The sequence below is a fragment of the Excalfactoria chinensis genome, chromosome 18 (assembly GCF_039878825.1).
Source record: "Excalfactoria chinensis isolate bCotChi1 chromosome 18, bCotChi1.hap2, whole genome shotgun sequence".
Lineage (NCBI taxonomy): Eukaryota > Metazoa > Chordata > Aves > Galliformes > Phasianidae > Excalfactoria > Excalfactoria chinensis.
In genome coordinates, this window is record NC_092842.1 from 8,440,001 (window position 1) to 8,455,000 (window position 15,000).

Consider the following 15,000-nt stretch of genomic DNA (forward strand, 5'->3'; position numbering starts at 1 on the left):
ACATTGCCAGCAACCAGAGAGAGCCTTCCCTGCTGCATGGAGCCCAGAGGTGCTCTGGCTGTTCAAGCAGGGCATGGAGTTGAGGCTGTGGGCATGTGAGCTGCAGGGAGCTGTGTGGCTGCACAGAGCTGTATGTGGGTGCAGGATCTGTGCCTGGCTGCAGGCACTCCGGGCTGTGCTGAGCTGTGCTGTGTTCATGGGGAAAGGCTGGAATTAATGCACAGCTTAATGCCTGTTGGAACCAGTTAATCAACTTAAGATGGCTTTGCCATTCCAGTGAGCAGTGTGGCTCATTCAGGGGCAGAACAAACGCTGTATCCCCACATGTGCACTGTGTCATCTCTCTGTCTGCAGCTGACTGTAGGCTCACACTCCCCAGGCTGGATGCTCTGCATGTAAGTGCAGCACTCAGCATCAAGGTGAGTGCAGCGTACCCCCATCACCTGCTCCAGGGACACACAGCAGGGCTGCAGTGCCTTCATCATTGTCCGTATCTGCTGAACTCCTTCCTCTTGTGCTCTGGGGCCAATGACTCCTTCAGTCTCCTCTGCAGACGTTATCTTCTGCATTTCAGCCTTGGAACAACTGCTGTCCTTTGTCAGTTTACAGAAGGAGTCTTGGTTTTGAATATTAATTTAAGTTTGGATGGGTACCCGTCATTCTGGACAGAGCCCTATAGCTCTTGGTCTGTGTGGGAGCAGGGGCAGCAGGTCCTGGGAGTGGATATGGGGCCCAGGTGCCACCTCCTGCATGCGGAGCAGTGGGGTTGGGCTCTGAGCTGTGCGCAGGGTGCACTGGGTGATGCGTTGTATCATCTGTGAACCTCTGAACAGGCAACAGAAGTAATTTATAAGGAGATGATGAGACATTTTTATTATTCCCATGAAATTATATGGAATTATTGTTTTAAATGGAGGTGACAGGTTTAAAAGGTGCATTTTAGGCTGAAAGTGAACGCTGTGCTCTCCTGGGGCTGGGCAGCTGGGCAGGTGGGTCTGTACTGTGCAGGGTGCTCTCCGTCTGGGCAGGAGCGTGGCTGTCCCTGAGCTGCCAGGCACAGGTGCTGCAGCGGGGGGGGGGTCTGCTGGGCCCTGAGACCTGTGGAGGGAGGAGCGTGGCAGCATCCTGCACAGGTGTAAGGAGGTTAATTGGGCTGGGATCTACGTCTGCATCACATCTTTAATGGAAATGTTGATTCGGGAAGCCACAGCTCTAGTGATTTCTGTACAACTGTAATTATTTTTAAACTTTGTTTTCGGCATTGTTGATGACAGCTTGGCACTGCGCCTGCATGACCTGATTAAACTTAGAGATTGTCAGCCTTGATCTATGGGATGCAGAGGAGAATGCTGACTGAGCATCACTTTGGAAATTCTCGATTTCAAACAGAAATTAGATTTAGAGTATTGTTTCCAACAATGCTGTGAAGGAGCACTGGAGATTCCAAACACATTGGGTGTCCCAGTGGCGACAGCAGCTTGTTCCCTGTGCTGTACAGGGCAGTCCGGGCTCTGTTCCTGCTCTGTGCTACATTATGCTGTCCTATGCCTGCTGCCACCTCCTCAATGTTGCTTCCCATGTGGCTGTTTCTGGGCTATTGCCTCAATTCTGCCCCATTTCCCCTTTCCTTCGGGAGCTTTCAGCACTGAGCACCTGTGTGGAGCCAGAGACTGTTGCAGTTGTGTGCATGGTGCCAGCGCATCCACAGCTCCTGCTGAGCCACTGGGGTTGAAGCAGCAGACCTTTCCTTGGCCCTTAGTGCCAACATTTGGACTTGCAGGAGCAGAATCCAGTTGGGCAAGTCTCAGTTGGAGGAGAAGTGCAACGCTCAGATCCGCTTGGATGGAAACGAGAAGAAATTTTGTACTTTGGAATAAATAATGCACTTACACTTATCTCATGGTCTTGTGTCAAAACAGTGTAATGTATAGGGATAATACCAGCCTCTTGATGACTGATATACACCTTGGAAAACAGTTGGAAGGTATATGCATCTGTACTCGTGGATACTCTTAATACCTTCAATGAAGTGTTTAAATATTCAGCAGGGTCCTTTAAAAGCTGGAGGAAGACACTCTGGCTCTTTATGGGAACTGGTGGGGTTCTGTAGGATGCTGGGAGCCTGCAGGGTTGGTCTGCGCTGCACTCCATGGGTGCTTCCACAGGGCTGGGCAGGGCGAGGGAGTGGGCAGGGCAGGGCGGATGCAAGAAGTACTGACGGTGTTTTCTCTTCTTCTCTCTTTTCTGCCTAAGGTTTGAGTATCCGAGGAGCCCAGGAGGAAGACCCTCCCGATCCCCAGCTAATGAGACTAGACAATATGCTTCTGGCAGAAGGAGTCTCAGGTCCGGAGAAAGGTGGGGGATCGGCGGCAGCAGCTGCAGCCGCAGCAGCCTCTGGAGGGTCTTCAGATAACTCTATTGAACACTCAGATTACAGAGCCAAATTGACCCAGATCAGACAAATCTATCACACAGAGCTGGAGAAATATGAACAGGTCAGACATCAGCCTCTCAGTTGTTTGTGTCCCCACTGCTGCCCTTGCACCTCCGCTTGCTAGTGGCCGGTGCTCAAGGCTCCAGTGGCTCCCTGTTCCGGCTGCCTGTGCTGCCTGCAAGGGCCGCGAGGCGCATGTTTGCATGCCCAAGTGTTCTCTGTTGTCTGTAACCACAAAAAGTAGCACTGCAGCCAGTACTCCCCTTGTAGAGCCAGCCCTGGATGGAACAGGCTGTGTGTGCCCCCAGGTGGCTCAGGAGATGCAGCCGTGGGGCTGTATGCAGTGTGAGCTACATGTGTGCCGCTGGCCACCCGCAGGGGTTGGGAGGCTCTGGTTTCTCAGTGAACAACTGCATTGGAGCACAGGGAGTGGGAAGTGTGGCTCTGTGAGACCTTCAACCCTCACAAGCTTCTGGTGATGCCTTTGTGTTCTGCTCCCAGTGGTGTCCTGACAAAGCTGGCAAGCCCTGAGCCCACCAACTCAGTGCACTCAATCATTCGTGGTTTCCCAAGCAGAGCAGGGGAAGCCCAGCCCGTGCCCCTGCTTGTCACAGCACTGTGTCACTCTGAACAGACCCAAACCACAAATAAGATGAGGAGTGGCAATAAAATCTCTTGGAAGTGTGAGCAGAGAACCATGTGCCGTGAGGCCCCGGCTGCCTTCCCACAGCTTCCCCCTTTTGCTGTGCAGGGCCAGGTGCCTCTGTGCCAATCTTTCCTCCCTCAAGTGACCACATTCCACCCTAAAGACACCAGTGTCCTGCGGGGCCTCTTGAGCTCTCACACAGTGGTGCACAGTGCACAGCCTACATCATGACATGAGGATGGCCGCCAGAAGAATGAGTGCCTTCCAGCAGGAGTGTCTGCTGCAACCAGGGGTACGCGGGCTGGAAACAGATCTGGGGCTGAAGCAAATGCAGGTCGGTGCTTACAGCTGTTTCCTGGCATGTCTCCTTTGCCTCTAATAAGTTTAATGATGTGGGGGAAGCGGTAGCATTTTTAGCCCTGTAGCTCCATTTACAAAGGTTTCAACTGAAATGTCACAGCCATCCGTCCACACCACGGGGAACTTTGGAGGATGCTCAAGTGCTGCTAGGAGAGAGAGAGAGGTGAAGCTGCCCTGAAACATGTACGCTTCCCCCGTTGATCCTGACACCCAGCAGCATCTGCTCTACAGAAATATGGTAATTTCCCAGCCCTGCAGCAAACTGTCTCCTGCTCGCCTGTCTCAGAGCAGCGCCTGTCTCAATAGCGGAGGGCTGGGGCTCAGCGTCGTTGTGTGCCTGCAGCTGGGCTGCTGCCACAGAGCAGGGCCACCCCGCACCCAGCAGGGCAGCTCCCGCAGCGCTCTCCTGCACAGCCCACACTGAGTCCTTCCTGAAGATGCTCTGCAGACGGAGTTTGATGCTGACGTTTGTTGCCAGCTAGGGGAATGTGCTTGGAGAAAAAAAAGGAAGGAAAATGGAAAGTGTGTCATGCCATCGCACAGCTCTTCCCTCGCTGTGTGCCAGGAGAGATGGTCGTACACAGGCAGCTCCTTCCATAATTTACAGCTGCTATAATAGAGATGACATATTGAAAGCTATCTTCTATAATTACACTGAAATACATTTTTTTGCTGTAGGCAAAAGTACTGTAAGGGTCCCAGGTCTCCTGGAGCAGCTGGGAACCTGCTTTCTGAGTTCACAGATGTCTTCTGGATTCACCCCAAATTGGGGTGAAGTGTGGCTGCTGGGGAGACACCACCACCCCCTCCAAGCACTGGGGCACTGTGCGGCTGCGGATTGTCTGGGGCTGTTCCCTCTCTTTTCCTCGTGCTCGCCTTGATGAAGCGTTAAGGCTCGCAGAAGCATCCTCCACTCCTACAAGATTTCTGAGCAGGTTAACAAGGCCATCACTTATAACCTGACATTATTAATAATGTCTCACGCACCAAGCAGGGGCCTGAAAAATAGCACTGAAAGAGGGATCAAGTAGCTCGGACGTTATAAATAAACAAGAGAAAACAAGACAGAGCATCGGCAGCTTCTGAACGTGCTTCCACTCGGCTGTGCTGCAGGAACATCGCAGATGGGAGATGCTGGAGAAGGAAATTCAAAGCAGGCCCTTTGCACAGATGTAATCAAATGAAGGCTTGTCCTGCAAGTCAAGTAAATTCAGGGAGAAATTTTTGCTTCTTCAGCTTCAAAACAGTTGATTTTTTATATCTGCAGAGAAATACTTTTTGTAGAATAGAAATGCTTGAAAACACTTCTAAGTAACAGTTACCATTTGAATAGTAGTTTGAAAATGAATTCCCTGTACCCACAAATAGCAGCCGTGTGATGAGCTGCATGCCTGAAGCGTTTCTCCAGTGCCACAGACTTCCATTCAGCAGCATTGCCCAGGCAGCCTGAGCTCAGGAAGGCCATAGCTGCACCATGCTGTGTCCTTCACCTCTGTGCATTGCTGACCAGAGGCAGAGTTTGGCTCAGGGCTCCTGCAGTGTGCAGTCAACATGCAGCAGGAGCTGATGGCTCCTGGCACAGTGAGGCTGACACACTGGGCACCTTGTGTCAGAGCTGCAGTGCCGCAGGGTCTGCCATTGTGCAGAATAGACCTGCAGTGGGATGGGCAGAAGGAGGGCACCTGGAGCAGCCCCTGCTCTGTGCCATGTGTGCAGCCTGGAGGGGTTGGGACAGGCTCCTTGTGTTTGGCGTGAGCAGGGACAGCGGGCAGCAGGAATGGGCGCTCTGTAGCACCTCGGGTAGCATTAAGCATCCGACGAGAAAGGAGGGAAAACCCACAAATGGCAAACGTGGATCAGGCAGGTCAGGTACCTGCACCTGGAGTTCAGACTGTGGTGGAAGCCCGGGGCTCTGTGGCTGCCATGGTGGGGCCCCCACACTGCCCCCAGCCAGGCGCTGCCTCCCAGTGGTGGGGAGGTAAATCAGCCTATAATTTGCTTTCAGTAGTGTAAAGAAAAAAATCACTTTGCCTGAAGTGTATGCATCTTTCTTAAGGGTGTACCCAGATTTTAATTATCTAAATGTAAATACTTAACGAATTTTACTTAGAGTAATGAGCTAAAGTGCACACTACATAAATGAGATGTTCTAATTAATCATGTATGAACTACTGGTTTAAAGAAAAGCTATGTGAATTCTGCGAATGTTGGGCTATTGCCAAATTGCTAATCAGCATTTGCATTCATAGATGGCTTCACTTAATAAGTTGTGAGACGTTCAGCAAATGGTATAGGAAATTATGAGTTTTTAGATGCATAAACTTTTCACTTTTAACTCTTTCCCTCACACCAGCTATTGAAATGCAGGAGAACTGCTGAACATGTACTCGTAAAACTATCATAGAATGATAGAATGGCTTAGGTTGGAAGGGACCTTAAAGATCATAGAACTGCAACCCTCCTGTCATGGGCAGGGCCGCTAAACACTACAGATTGTAATGCTATTTTTAACCTTGGCTTTAGGAGACAAGGCTGAGCTGGAATCAGGTTGAAACCTAACGCACATGGTCTGTTCATACACTGGGTGCAGAGTGAAGTCCTTCAGTCTTGTTTGGGAGTGACTGCAGCTCTGCAGTGCACAAGGAGGGCTCTTTGTGCAACCACTGTGTGCCCTTGGCCTGGTCCCCACTGCGTTCCAGCTTTGTGCTAGTAAACTTGGGGCTGCACTGCCACACTCCAAGCAGGCAGCAGGCCTGGGGTTTGTTTTTGAAAGAGATAAAGGAGACATAAATCAGCATAGTTTGTGGCAGCTTGCAGCCTGCGTGGGGGGAAGCTGGGATGCCAGCATGACAGCCACTTGGTCACGCAGAGGCTCAGATCAGCAGAGCCTAGTGATGATGCAGCCTGCAGAAGTTTATATCATCGTGTCCTTTTGCCCGCATAGTCTGGGGCTGGTGATGGATGGCTGCTACAGCCTCCTATCCCCAGTGTCTGGCTGTGCTGTGAGGCCAGGCTGGGCATAGCCGGGCTGTGACGCCATGTATGGGGGGGGCTGCACAGGGCTGCTCCAACGGATTTAAATTCCCCAACCTTCTGTGGGGAGTTAAACCCTCCTGTGTTTCCTGCCTGCATTCAGTGTACCCCTGGAAGTGCTGGCTGCTGGCAGATTCTGCTCGTACATCTGAGCATGTTCTGGCACTGCTCACAACCTCCTGTCCCCAACCACTTACTGGTACCTTCCAGATCCCACTCCCCATTCACTGTCTGGGGCACTGAGCACTTCTCACTTCATGGATGGGAAGGGGACAAGGAGGAACCATGCTACTGCTGACTGCTGCCGGCTGCATGCAGCCTGCTCCCATGGCTATGCGTGGGGATGGAGCATGCTTGTTGGGTGGCACAAAGCAATTTCTAAGCCTCTCCTTCCTTCCTTTGCAGGCATGTAATGAATTTACCACGCATGTGATGAACCTGCTCAGAGAACAGAGTCGAACGCGTCCCATTTCTCCTAAGGAGATTGAAAGGATGGTGGGCATCATTCATCGAAAATTCAGCTCCATCCAGATGCAGCTCAAGCAAAGTACTTGTGAAGCAGTCATGATCTTAAGGTCGAGGTTCCTTGATGCCAGGTAAGGCTGAGATGAGTGCCTCTGCTTTTCTGGGATGGAGGGACTGGTGCTGGCAGTGCTTGTGCCGAGCACTGTTCTGTCAGTGCAGTTAATTTAAATGGCTGCAGGTACCAGCATCTCCCAGCATAGGGCCATAAGTGGTCCCACAACACAGTACGATTACCTGGGAGCAACGTGCCACAGCCTGAGGTTGGCTCTGAGTTAGCAGCTGCTGCATCTGAGGTAAGAAAGGTGTTGATGCTTCCAAAGGCCAGATCTGCTGGCCCCTGTCCCAACAAGCTGTCATTTGAGTGGGGTAGATGGTGGCTAAGGAGAGGCTAAGAGCCTTATTTGCTGGGGTGTCCTAAGAAGGTGGGATGCTGCACCCTGTGGCAGGAGCCTGGCAGCTGGCTGAGTCCTGCAGTACAGGGAGAGACCATGCGGAGCCTGCAGTTATCAGCCAGTGTCTGCTTCACACCTGAAAGCTGTGAGGAGCTAAACAAGAGCAAAATAATTTTATTAACAAGGAGGTCACTGGCAGGTGTGGCAAATTAGGGTAATTACAAACAGTTGGAGGAGATGTCTACGGAGAGCTCCAGTAACTGTAAAAGGTAAAGCTTGCAGACGCACATTTTAAAGTGATTTCTTTAAAAAGGAGGAAGGTAAATAAGGCAAAATGAGTGGAAGTGCAGTAATGAGATAAATGCAGCTCTAGGGAGAGTCTGCCTGCTTCAGGATATGGTGTCGTTAGCAGCACTGTGATACTCCTGGAAGAGAGCACTGGGGATTGCTGCTCGGCTGCCTGCTGGCCCGCAGCACTGCCGTGTGATTGCAACCAGCCTGGAGGGAAAGGAGGCCTGACAGAATGTCTAACTGGAAACTCTGTGAGGAGCTCTTATGGTGGCAAGCAGCATGTCCCAGTGTGGGAGAAAACAGCTGTGTAGGTGCTGCTGCCATAGTCCTCAGGGTGGGCAGGCCATAGTCTGCATCTCAGGGATTGCCTCAGCGCTGCAGCCTGTGCTGCCTTCAGCAGTGTGAGCAGGTTGGTTGGCTCCCTGAGTGCTGGGTGAGGATGTGGTGTGCAGACAGCTGTGCTATGCCCTCCCTGGCTAAACTGGTGAATGGAAGGGGCACGGTGGTGGTGTTGTCAGTGGTGGAGTTGTAGTTGTGGAGCAGGCAATGTGCTCTTTTGGGCTGAGGCTGTGCGCTGCCTGGCTCCATACCTGCTCTTGCCTCATCTCCTGCTCTGCTGCCCCAGGTGACAACCTGTGCTGTGTGGAAGTTGTCTGTGTGTCCCTGGCAGGAAGACCCTCGTGCAGACTGAGTGATACTGGGGGCAGTACTCAGACCCTGGCAGGGTCAGAGCTGCAGCCCTCACACGGTGCTGGTGGAGCTGGGGGTGTGGAGGTGGCTGCGTGCCGTCCTACTGGAGCTCTGTTGGTGTTGTAACAGCCATTGTTTTCTTTTCTCATTTCAGAAGGAAAAGACGCAACTTCAGTAAACAAGCCACAGAAATATTGAATGAGTATTTTTACTCCCACCTCAGTAACCCTTACCCCAGTGAAGAAGCCAAAGAAGAGCTGGCTAAGAAGTGCAGCATCACGGTATCGCAGGTAGGCAGCAGGGGGAGTGCAACCCCATTCCCCTTCTGCTCCCTGGCCGAGCTGCCCCTGCCCCAGCTCAGAGTGGGCTTTGGTAAGGGCAGCCTGTGCCCTGCGCTCTGTCCTGATCCTTTTGGCTCTCTCACTGACCGTGAGTGGATTTGGGGCTCTGGAGGGAAACAGGGCACGGCTGAACGCTGCAGCCTGGCACGGTGCGGCAGGCAGCTGGGCTGGTTGGGCTGAGCTGCCTGTGTGCAGTGGTGGAAATAAATCAAAAATGTGGAAACGGCAACATCCTGCTTGACATCAGATTTCTCTGTTCAGTCCGGGCTCTTCCTAGCTGAGACTTATTGTCTGTTATGAATTTGTTTCAACTTTCCATTATTTCAGGGAAACCCAGTTTATTGACAAACGTATAATCTATCTCTATAGATCAGAATTTCTTTTTGTTAGTTGGCATCCTTTGCAGCCTCTCAATATTACTGAAGTGACACAAGTGGTTTCTTTGTTGCAAAAATGAACCAGGAAGATTGACTCCTTTTATCTTGTATAACAGATGTTACTGTAAAGTTAATGCAAGGAAGGCAGCATCTTTCTAATTAGAAGGGCTTAATTCCATTGGCTGGGGCTGTTTTCTGTACAGGCCAGAATATGCGTACTGCTCTGGGCTGGGTCCTCACAGCAATGTTAAGGCTGATGGCACCAGTACATCAAACATTCATACACTGTTTCCTTCACCACTCTAAAAAGCAAAATAAGATGTTGCATTTCTTGTGGCCTGTTTGCTTGACAGAAAGCCAAAATAATCCACAGCAAATCTGGCACACACAGCTTGGGAAAGGTTGCTCTTGGATGGCAGAAGAGAAAGTTCACCGGCAGCGTCCCTGTTCTCCAGCTGTCCCATTGCGGGGCTGCATGCCACCTCCTCCCAGCTCTGTCAGCTCTGCTTATCAATATTTCAGGTCCTTTAGAGGAACAGCGCCTGCGGCAAGTGTGTTAACTATTAATGATTGCAGGCTTTGGTATTGGCATTATTAGCAGCACAACCTTTAGCTTTATAATTAAGACTTGAGTTGAGATTTACTTTATAAGTCTCCATTAAATCCATGGAAAAACTCAGGCTCTTTATTGAAGACTTTCAGATGAAATCTTCTGTGAGGAGAGCTGCTCAGCTCCCCAAAATCTGATCTTACTTAATTAACTTTGCCATCAGAAATACAAACTCTAGCACAACTGTCCTCTGCTGTGGAAGAGGCCAGCAGAGATATGTTTGTGCCATGCTTGCTTCTCAGCATGCAGCATGTCCTGTGCTCCTGCTGTATGAGGGGCTTGTGTGCCCAGTGAAGGTAAGGCATGGAGGTGGGAGCAGTTTCTCTCGGTCCACTTACGGCTGGCTGTGGTGATGTGCAAGAATTTTGGTTTTTCTTCTTGGAGAATGCTCAGTGTGAGAAGGAAGCAAATGTTGTTCTGCTGAGCCTGCTACGTGGTCAGAACATGCTATTTGTGGTCCTTTGGGAGGCTCAGCATGGAGCTTGCTTGCTCTCAAGTTTCTCTTTTGTCACTGGTAGCGTTGCACAAGTAACTGCAACCCAGCAGGCAGCTCTGGGCAACTCTGCCAGCCCTGCCCACAGGTATCACTGCAGCTCTCCCAAATGCCTGGAGCCAGCCAAAGAGCTGCAGAGCACAGGAGGACCTGTGCAGCATGGTCCACAGCCGGGTCTCATTGCTGGTTTCAGTCATTTTGGCACAGCGTGGCTTATTGCTGTTCCTCCAGTAAGTGGTGTTTGAAAAATCCCCCCGCAAGAGCCAAGGTGGCTTGCTGTGTAGTTAGGAGAGCCAATATCATCAACACGAAGTTGGAGAACACAGAAATCGGCTCTGCTGGCACAGTGTAATCAGGGAAAGCACACACACTGTGCTGGAGAGCATGGCAGACCTGCTGAAGAGGTGTTTTGTGTCCAGGCAGGAGTCAGAGAGCTGTGCCTGGCAGAGGAGCAGTTTGTGATCCTGGAGAGTGGGCAGAAAAAAAGCTAGAACTAGATATGGCTGAGATGGCTGAAGGAAATGAGATGGAGCCATTTGAGAAACCATAACTGATCTCTTCTAGTGCTAATAGATCTGATTGCTTTCTTAATTGGCTGTTTGATAAGATTTAATGTATATGTTATAGAATAAAGTGAAAGGCAGGCAGATGGTCCAAAAGAGCAGCAGCAGTCAGCCTGTGATGTGAATATAGGTTTGCTTCTTTAATATTTGATACGAGCATGAATTAGTTGTTCCCTGAATCCATTAGGAAGCCTGGGTGAGTGATGGAAGTAGCTGCATTGCCTCCTCTGTACCACTCTGCACATCCTGAGCTTTGAAGGGTGACATTACCCAACCTAAGAGTAAGGACAGAATTAACCACAAAGCATTGACAACATCTGCCAGAGATGCAGATCTGGGGCAATGGCTGAAGCCTCAATCTGGCCAGGAGTGTATGAACGGCTGGAAGAAGTCCCTGATGATGGGAAGGCCAGAACACTGGGCAGTGTATCACCTAATGGAAGAGGAGCCAGCAGTGAGAGGAGATGTGCCTCTAATCAGCTCATTACTTGAATTCCTGATAGATCTGCTTCCACCACTAGAAGATATGGATGCAATGGTTATCCTGCTCTTTCATTTTTCTGAGGCATTTCCAAAGGCCTCATGGCAAGGCTGCAAGATTAGTTGATATTTACTAGGTCAGACTAGGCTGGAGTTGTCTTTCTTCGTACTGAAAAGTGTACACATTTTTGAGTCTATCTAGCAGAAAAGCTGAGCATGCACTGTAAAATAGCACAGTGCATGCTGCCCTCGTGCTTGGCAGCAAAAGTCAGAGGATGCAATCCAGAAATCAGGGGCAAATTGAGCAGTCATTTAAAATACTGGCAGGAGTAGCATCGCCTGGGATGAACGATGGCATCCAAGCGAGTGACTGAGCTGCACCTTGCACGGGGTTTTTATGAAAAATCTCTGAGCAGATCTATTTCCAGTCCTGACCAGGAGTCCCTCTGACATTGCCTTGCCTGGCGCTGTGCCCGAGCTGCCTCCCTGGCTGCAGAGGCCCTGGAGGTGCAAAGAGCTGGGAAATGAGAAGGGGGGGAAAGAAGCTAACTATTGGCTTAGGAAACTCCTGGAGGTTTCTGTTTGTGTTTGATGAAGAAGCTTGGTCCTTTTTCTGTCTGAGCTGGGCTTCCCATGCAGCCTCTCCTAATGATCATCCAGTACTAACTTGTAGTGTCAGTGTCTGGGCAATGCTGGGGGCAGATTCATGGTGGAATATTTTCTCCCTCAAACAATTAGTGAGAATTTGGGATCAGCCTCTCTCCCCCTCCCCCCTCCTTCCTGTTAAGCAGCTCACTGGAATCCTTGCTGCCCAGGCACTTCATTGAGCTGCGAAGGAACTTGTCTCTTGGAATCATTCAGTCGGGGATGGGAGATAGATGGCTTTACTTTTGGTCCCGGTGTTTAAAATACTGTGTGGAGAAGGCGTTTTGAGAAAAGCATAAAGACAAACTATTTATTAAGATGAACACCTCACACAATTTCATTTTAAGAATATGGAAAAGGTAATTCTAGGGGAAAAAAATGTCCTTAACAGAACATTGTTGGCTGTAATTTAGAACCACCCCATCGGCACGTGTTTGTGGGAGATAAACTGGATCATCTGTTCTCTCTGCACCATGGCTGCGAGGCTGATGTTTTATACTTTTGCAGATGAGTCTCTTTCAGGGTGTCATGAACAACTATCAGTCTATCATATGAGCTATAGAAAGGGCATAGTTGCTGCTGAAAGCATGTCAGTGGATTACGGCAATAAAATTCTTCACTGCTTCTAACAGAAGAAGAATACATTTGACAAGAGAGTGTATTTAAAATCTTCTTTAAAAGAATGCAGAAGCTGATTTTCAGCATCTCTTCCAGCCCTGCTTCTTCTGCTCTGTTTGTTTTGGTAAGCACATTGACGTGGAGAGCTGCAGATTTATAGGCTCTTATCCTTGACTTCATTTGGGAAGCAAGGAAAAAAAGGATGCGAGCTTAAATAAATAGTTTGTAGATGTAAAATTCTTAGCTTTAGAGCATGTGCCATTATCGTACTGTGCTTATTTTCAGTCCTCTTTTCTGTTCTGTGTCATTTGATTAGGTAAGGAATATAAACAGTGCTACAAACCCTTGGAAACACTATGGAAAAATGTCTGCGATCCATAAATATTTAGTTCCCTCATTTCAGCAGTGATGTTCTTGTGTCAGCTGGCTCTCTGCAGAACGAGGCCTGATTTATCCCAAAAATGCAGCCGATGCAGAGACAAAAGGCAGGCATGTCCCATCCCAAGTCCCACACTAGGCATCAGGACGATTTAAGTAATAATTTATCGTCTTTTCATTAAACATTGCAATTAATGTGATAAATAAGTGCAACAGTATTGTTTGAAATGTAATATACAATTAAGCCCAAGTAATAAATTGACCTTCAGTGACTAGGAGTAGAAAGATGGTTGGTGTTTGTTTGTTTGTATTTTATTGTTAATGTGAACAGATAGGTAGTTTGTGTTAATGAAGAGTGTGTTATGGAGCAGCTCACAATGGAGACAGCTTCCATTTTTAGGGTGAGCCCGCAGTGCTGTGAAGAGGCAGGGCACAGTGGGGCCGGGAACAGGGTACGGCAACCCCTCCGAGTGCCCTGGTGGCCATGATTGTGCTGGGGCAGGGCAGGCTGCAGGGAGCCAGCAGGGCTTTGTGGTGATGTGGCTCATCCTGCCCGAGCTGTGCCCCAGCCCAGACATGTCCTGCTGGCTGTGCAGTGGCAGATGCGTGGCATGGGAACGCTGAGCTGTGCAGCTGGGAAGCGAAGGGCACTGGGCTGACGTCCTCCCCAGGGGGGCACCACCCAGGCCAGCGTGCACAGTGTGAGCTTTGGTCTCAGGAATAGTTTAACATTTCTGGATGTTCATTTAGATATGGTATGCGGGTTAAACATAACGTACGATTGCTGCTCCTCTCATTGCTTCCAATTAAACCTTGCTTGTTAGTTTAACCTCTAGGTAATCCCATCAAACAATTGATGTCAAGGAAACACTGCCCACAGTGGCTATGGATGAGTGGCCATTAATTTTAATTGCCTTGATATTAAAGATTAAGAAGTATTGGGACTAGCAGAATGGAAACGATCTGATGTCAAGCAAATCCACTCGATGAGGCTTCCCCAGGCTGCTGGTGATATTAAAATTTTACTGTGAGAATTAAATAAACCTTTATTAGTGATGGCTGTTGTTTGATTGGTCCACGGGTGTGCATAAACAGAGGGATCTCGTGCACGTCTATGGACAATAGTTGATGTACAGAGATTCCTCAATTATGAAACTGTTAATAAAGCATAATCTGATTGTCCACAATAATTATTTGCTAGGTTTCATTAATGCATTATTGCTTCTCTGACTGACAAGATAAATATTAAGTGCAATATACAGAATACAGTACAGTAGACACAATACTATTTAGGGAAGGGAACGTATAATGTGTACATCTTGAATTACAGTTAAAAGCTGGACACTTTTCATTAATTGTGCTAAAAGCTGTAGCTGCCTAAAGCTCAGGTCCTGTGGGCTTTCCTGGGTGCTGCAGTGCGCTCCTGGGCTTTCAGAGGAGCTGCAGAGCGCTGTGGTGGGCTATGGGAGCAGTCCCGTGTCACCATGTGCTTTGGCCCCTCACTACAGGGCACAACTAATTACCACCTGTGTTATTACCAGTCCCATCCCCTCCACCTCTGTCGCATTACATGCTTTTTTGTCGAAGCAGTTTTGGCTGTTGCCTGTGTTATGAACTGAGGCTGTTGTTCAGCTTTGTTCTAGTGCTGAAGTTAAACAAAGGCACTGAGAAGCCATTGCAAGATCTTTTCTGAACTGCTCCAGCTGTGACCTCTGCACGAGTTAATGGCCAGCGCCCTGCCAGCCACCCTGATTTCAGTACAGTATCTTCAAAGGGAGATGACAAAGTGACTTTTCAGCCATTATTGATTTATATGATTCATTTCATTTCCAGCCGACCAAACACAGCTCTAGGTGTGGGCTGCCAAGGTTGTTCTAGCCTCCAAATAAAGAACAGTGTGAAGCACTGGCTTTTTGCTCCAGCTCAGCCAGCAGGCACCTCAGTCCATGTGGCAGCTCTGCCCTCATGGATGGATGGTGATACTGATGGGAGACAGCAAGCTCCAGGATACGTGTTGTCCCTCCTTGGGCACCAGTTTGTCAATGGACGAGCAGAACCGGAACAGACACGTACCCTTACTCATATTTAACTGATCCACAATTGCTGCCAGGCTGCCTGGCAGAC

At 49.4% G+C, this 15,000-nt stretch overlaps 1 protein-coding gene across 3 annotated transcripts in view; it reads left to right on the plus strand.

Annotated features, from left to right (window-relative positions):
* Window positions 1-15,000, plus strand: part of PBX3 (PBX homeobox 3) — a 97,504-nt gene that overhangs the window by 75,921 nt on the left and 6,583 nt on the right. For all 3 annotated transcript variants that reach the window (XM_072352379.1, XM_072352378.1, XM_072352380.1), the window contains exons 3-5: window positions 2,254-2,495; window positions 6,879-7,069; window positions 8,526-8,661. In XM_072352379.1, the coding sequence (XP_072208480.1) occupies window positions 2,254-2,495; window positions 6,879-7,069; window positions 8,526-8,661 (569 nt within the window). The remainder of the gene's footprint in view (window positions 1-2,253; window positions 2,496-6,878; window positions 7,070-8,525; window positions 8,662-15,000) is intronic.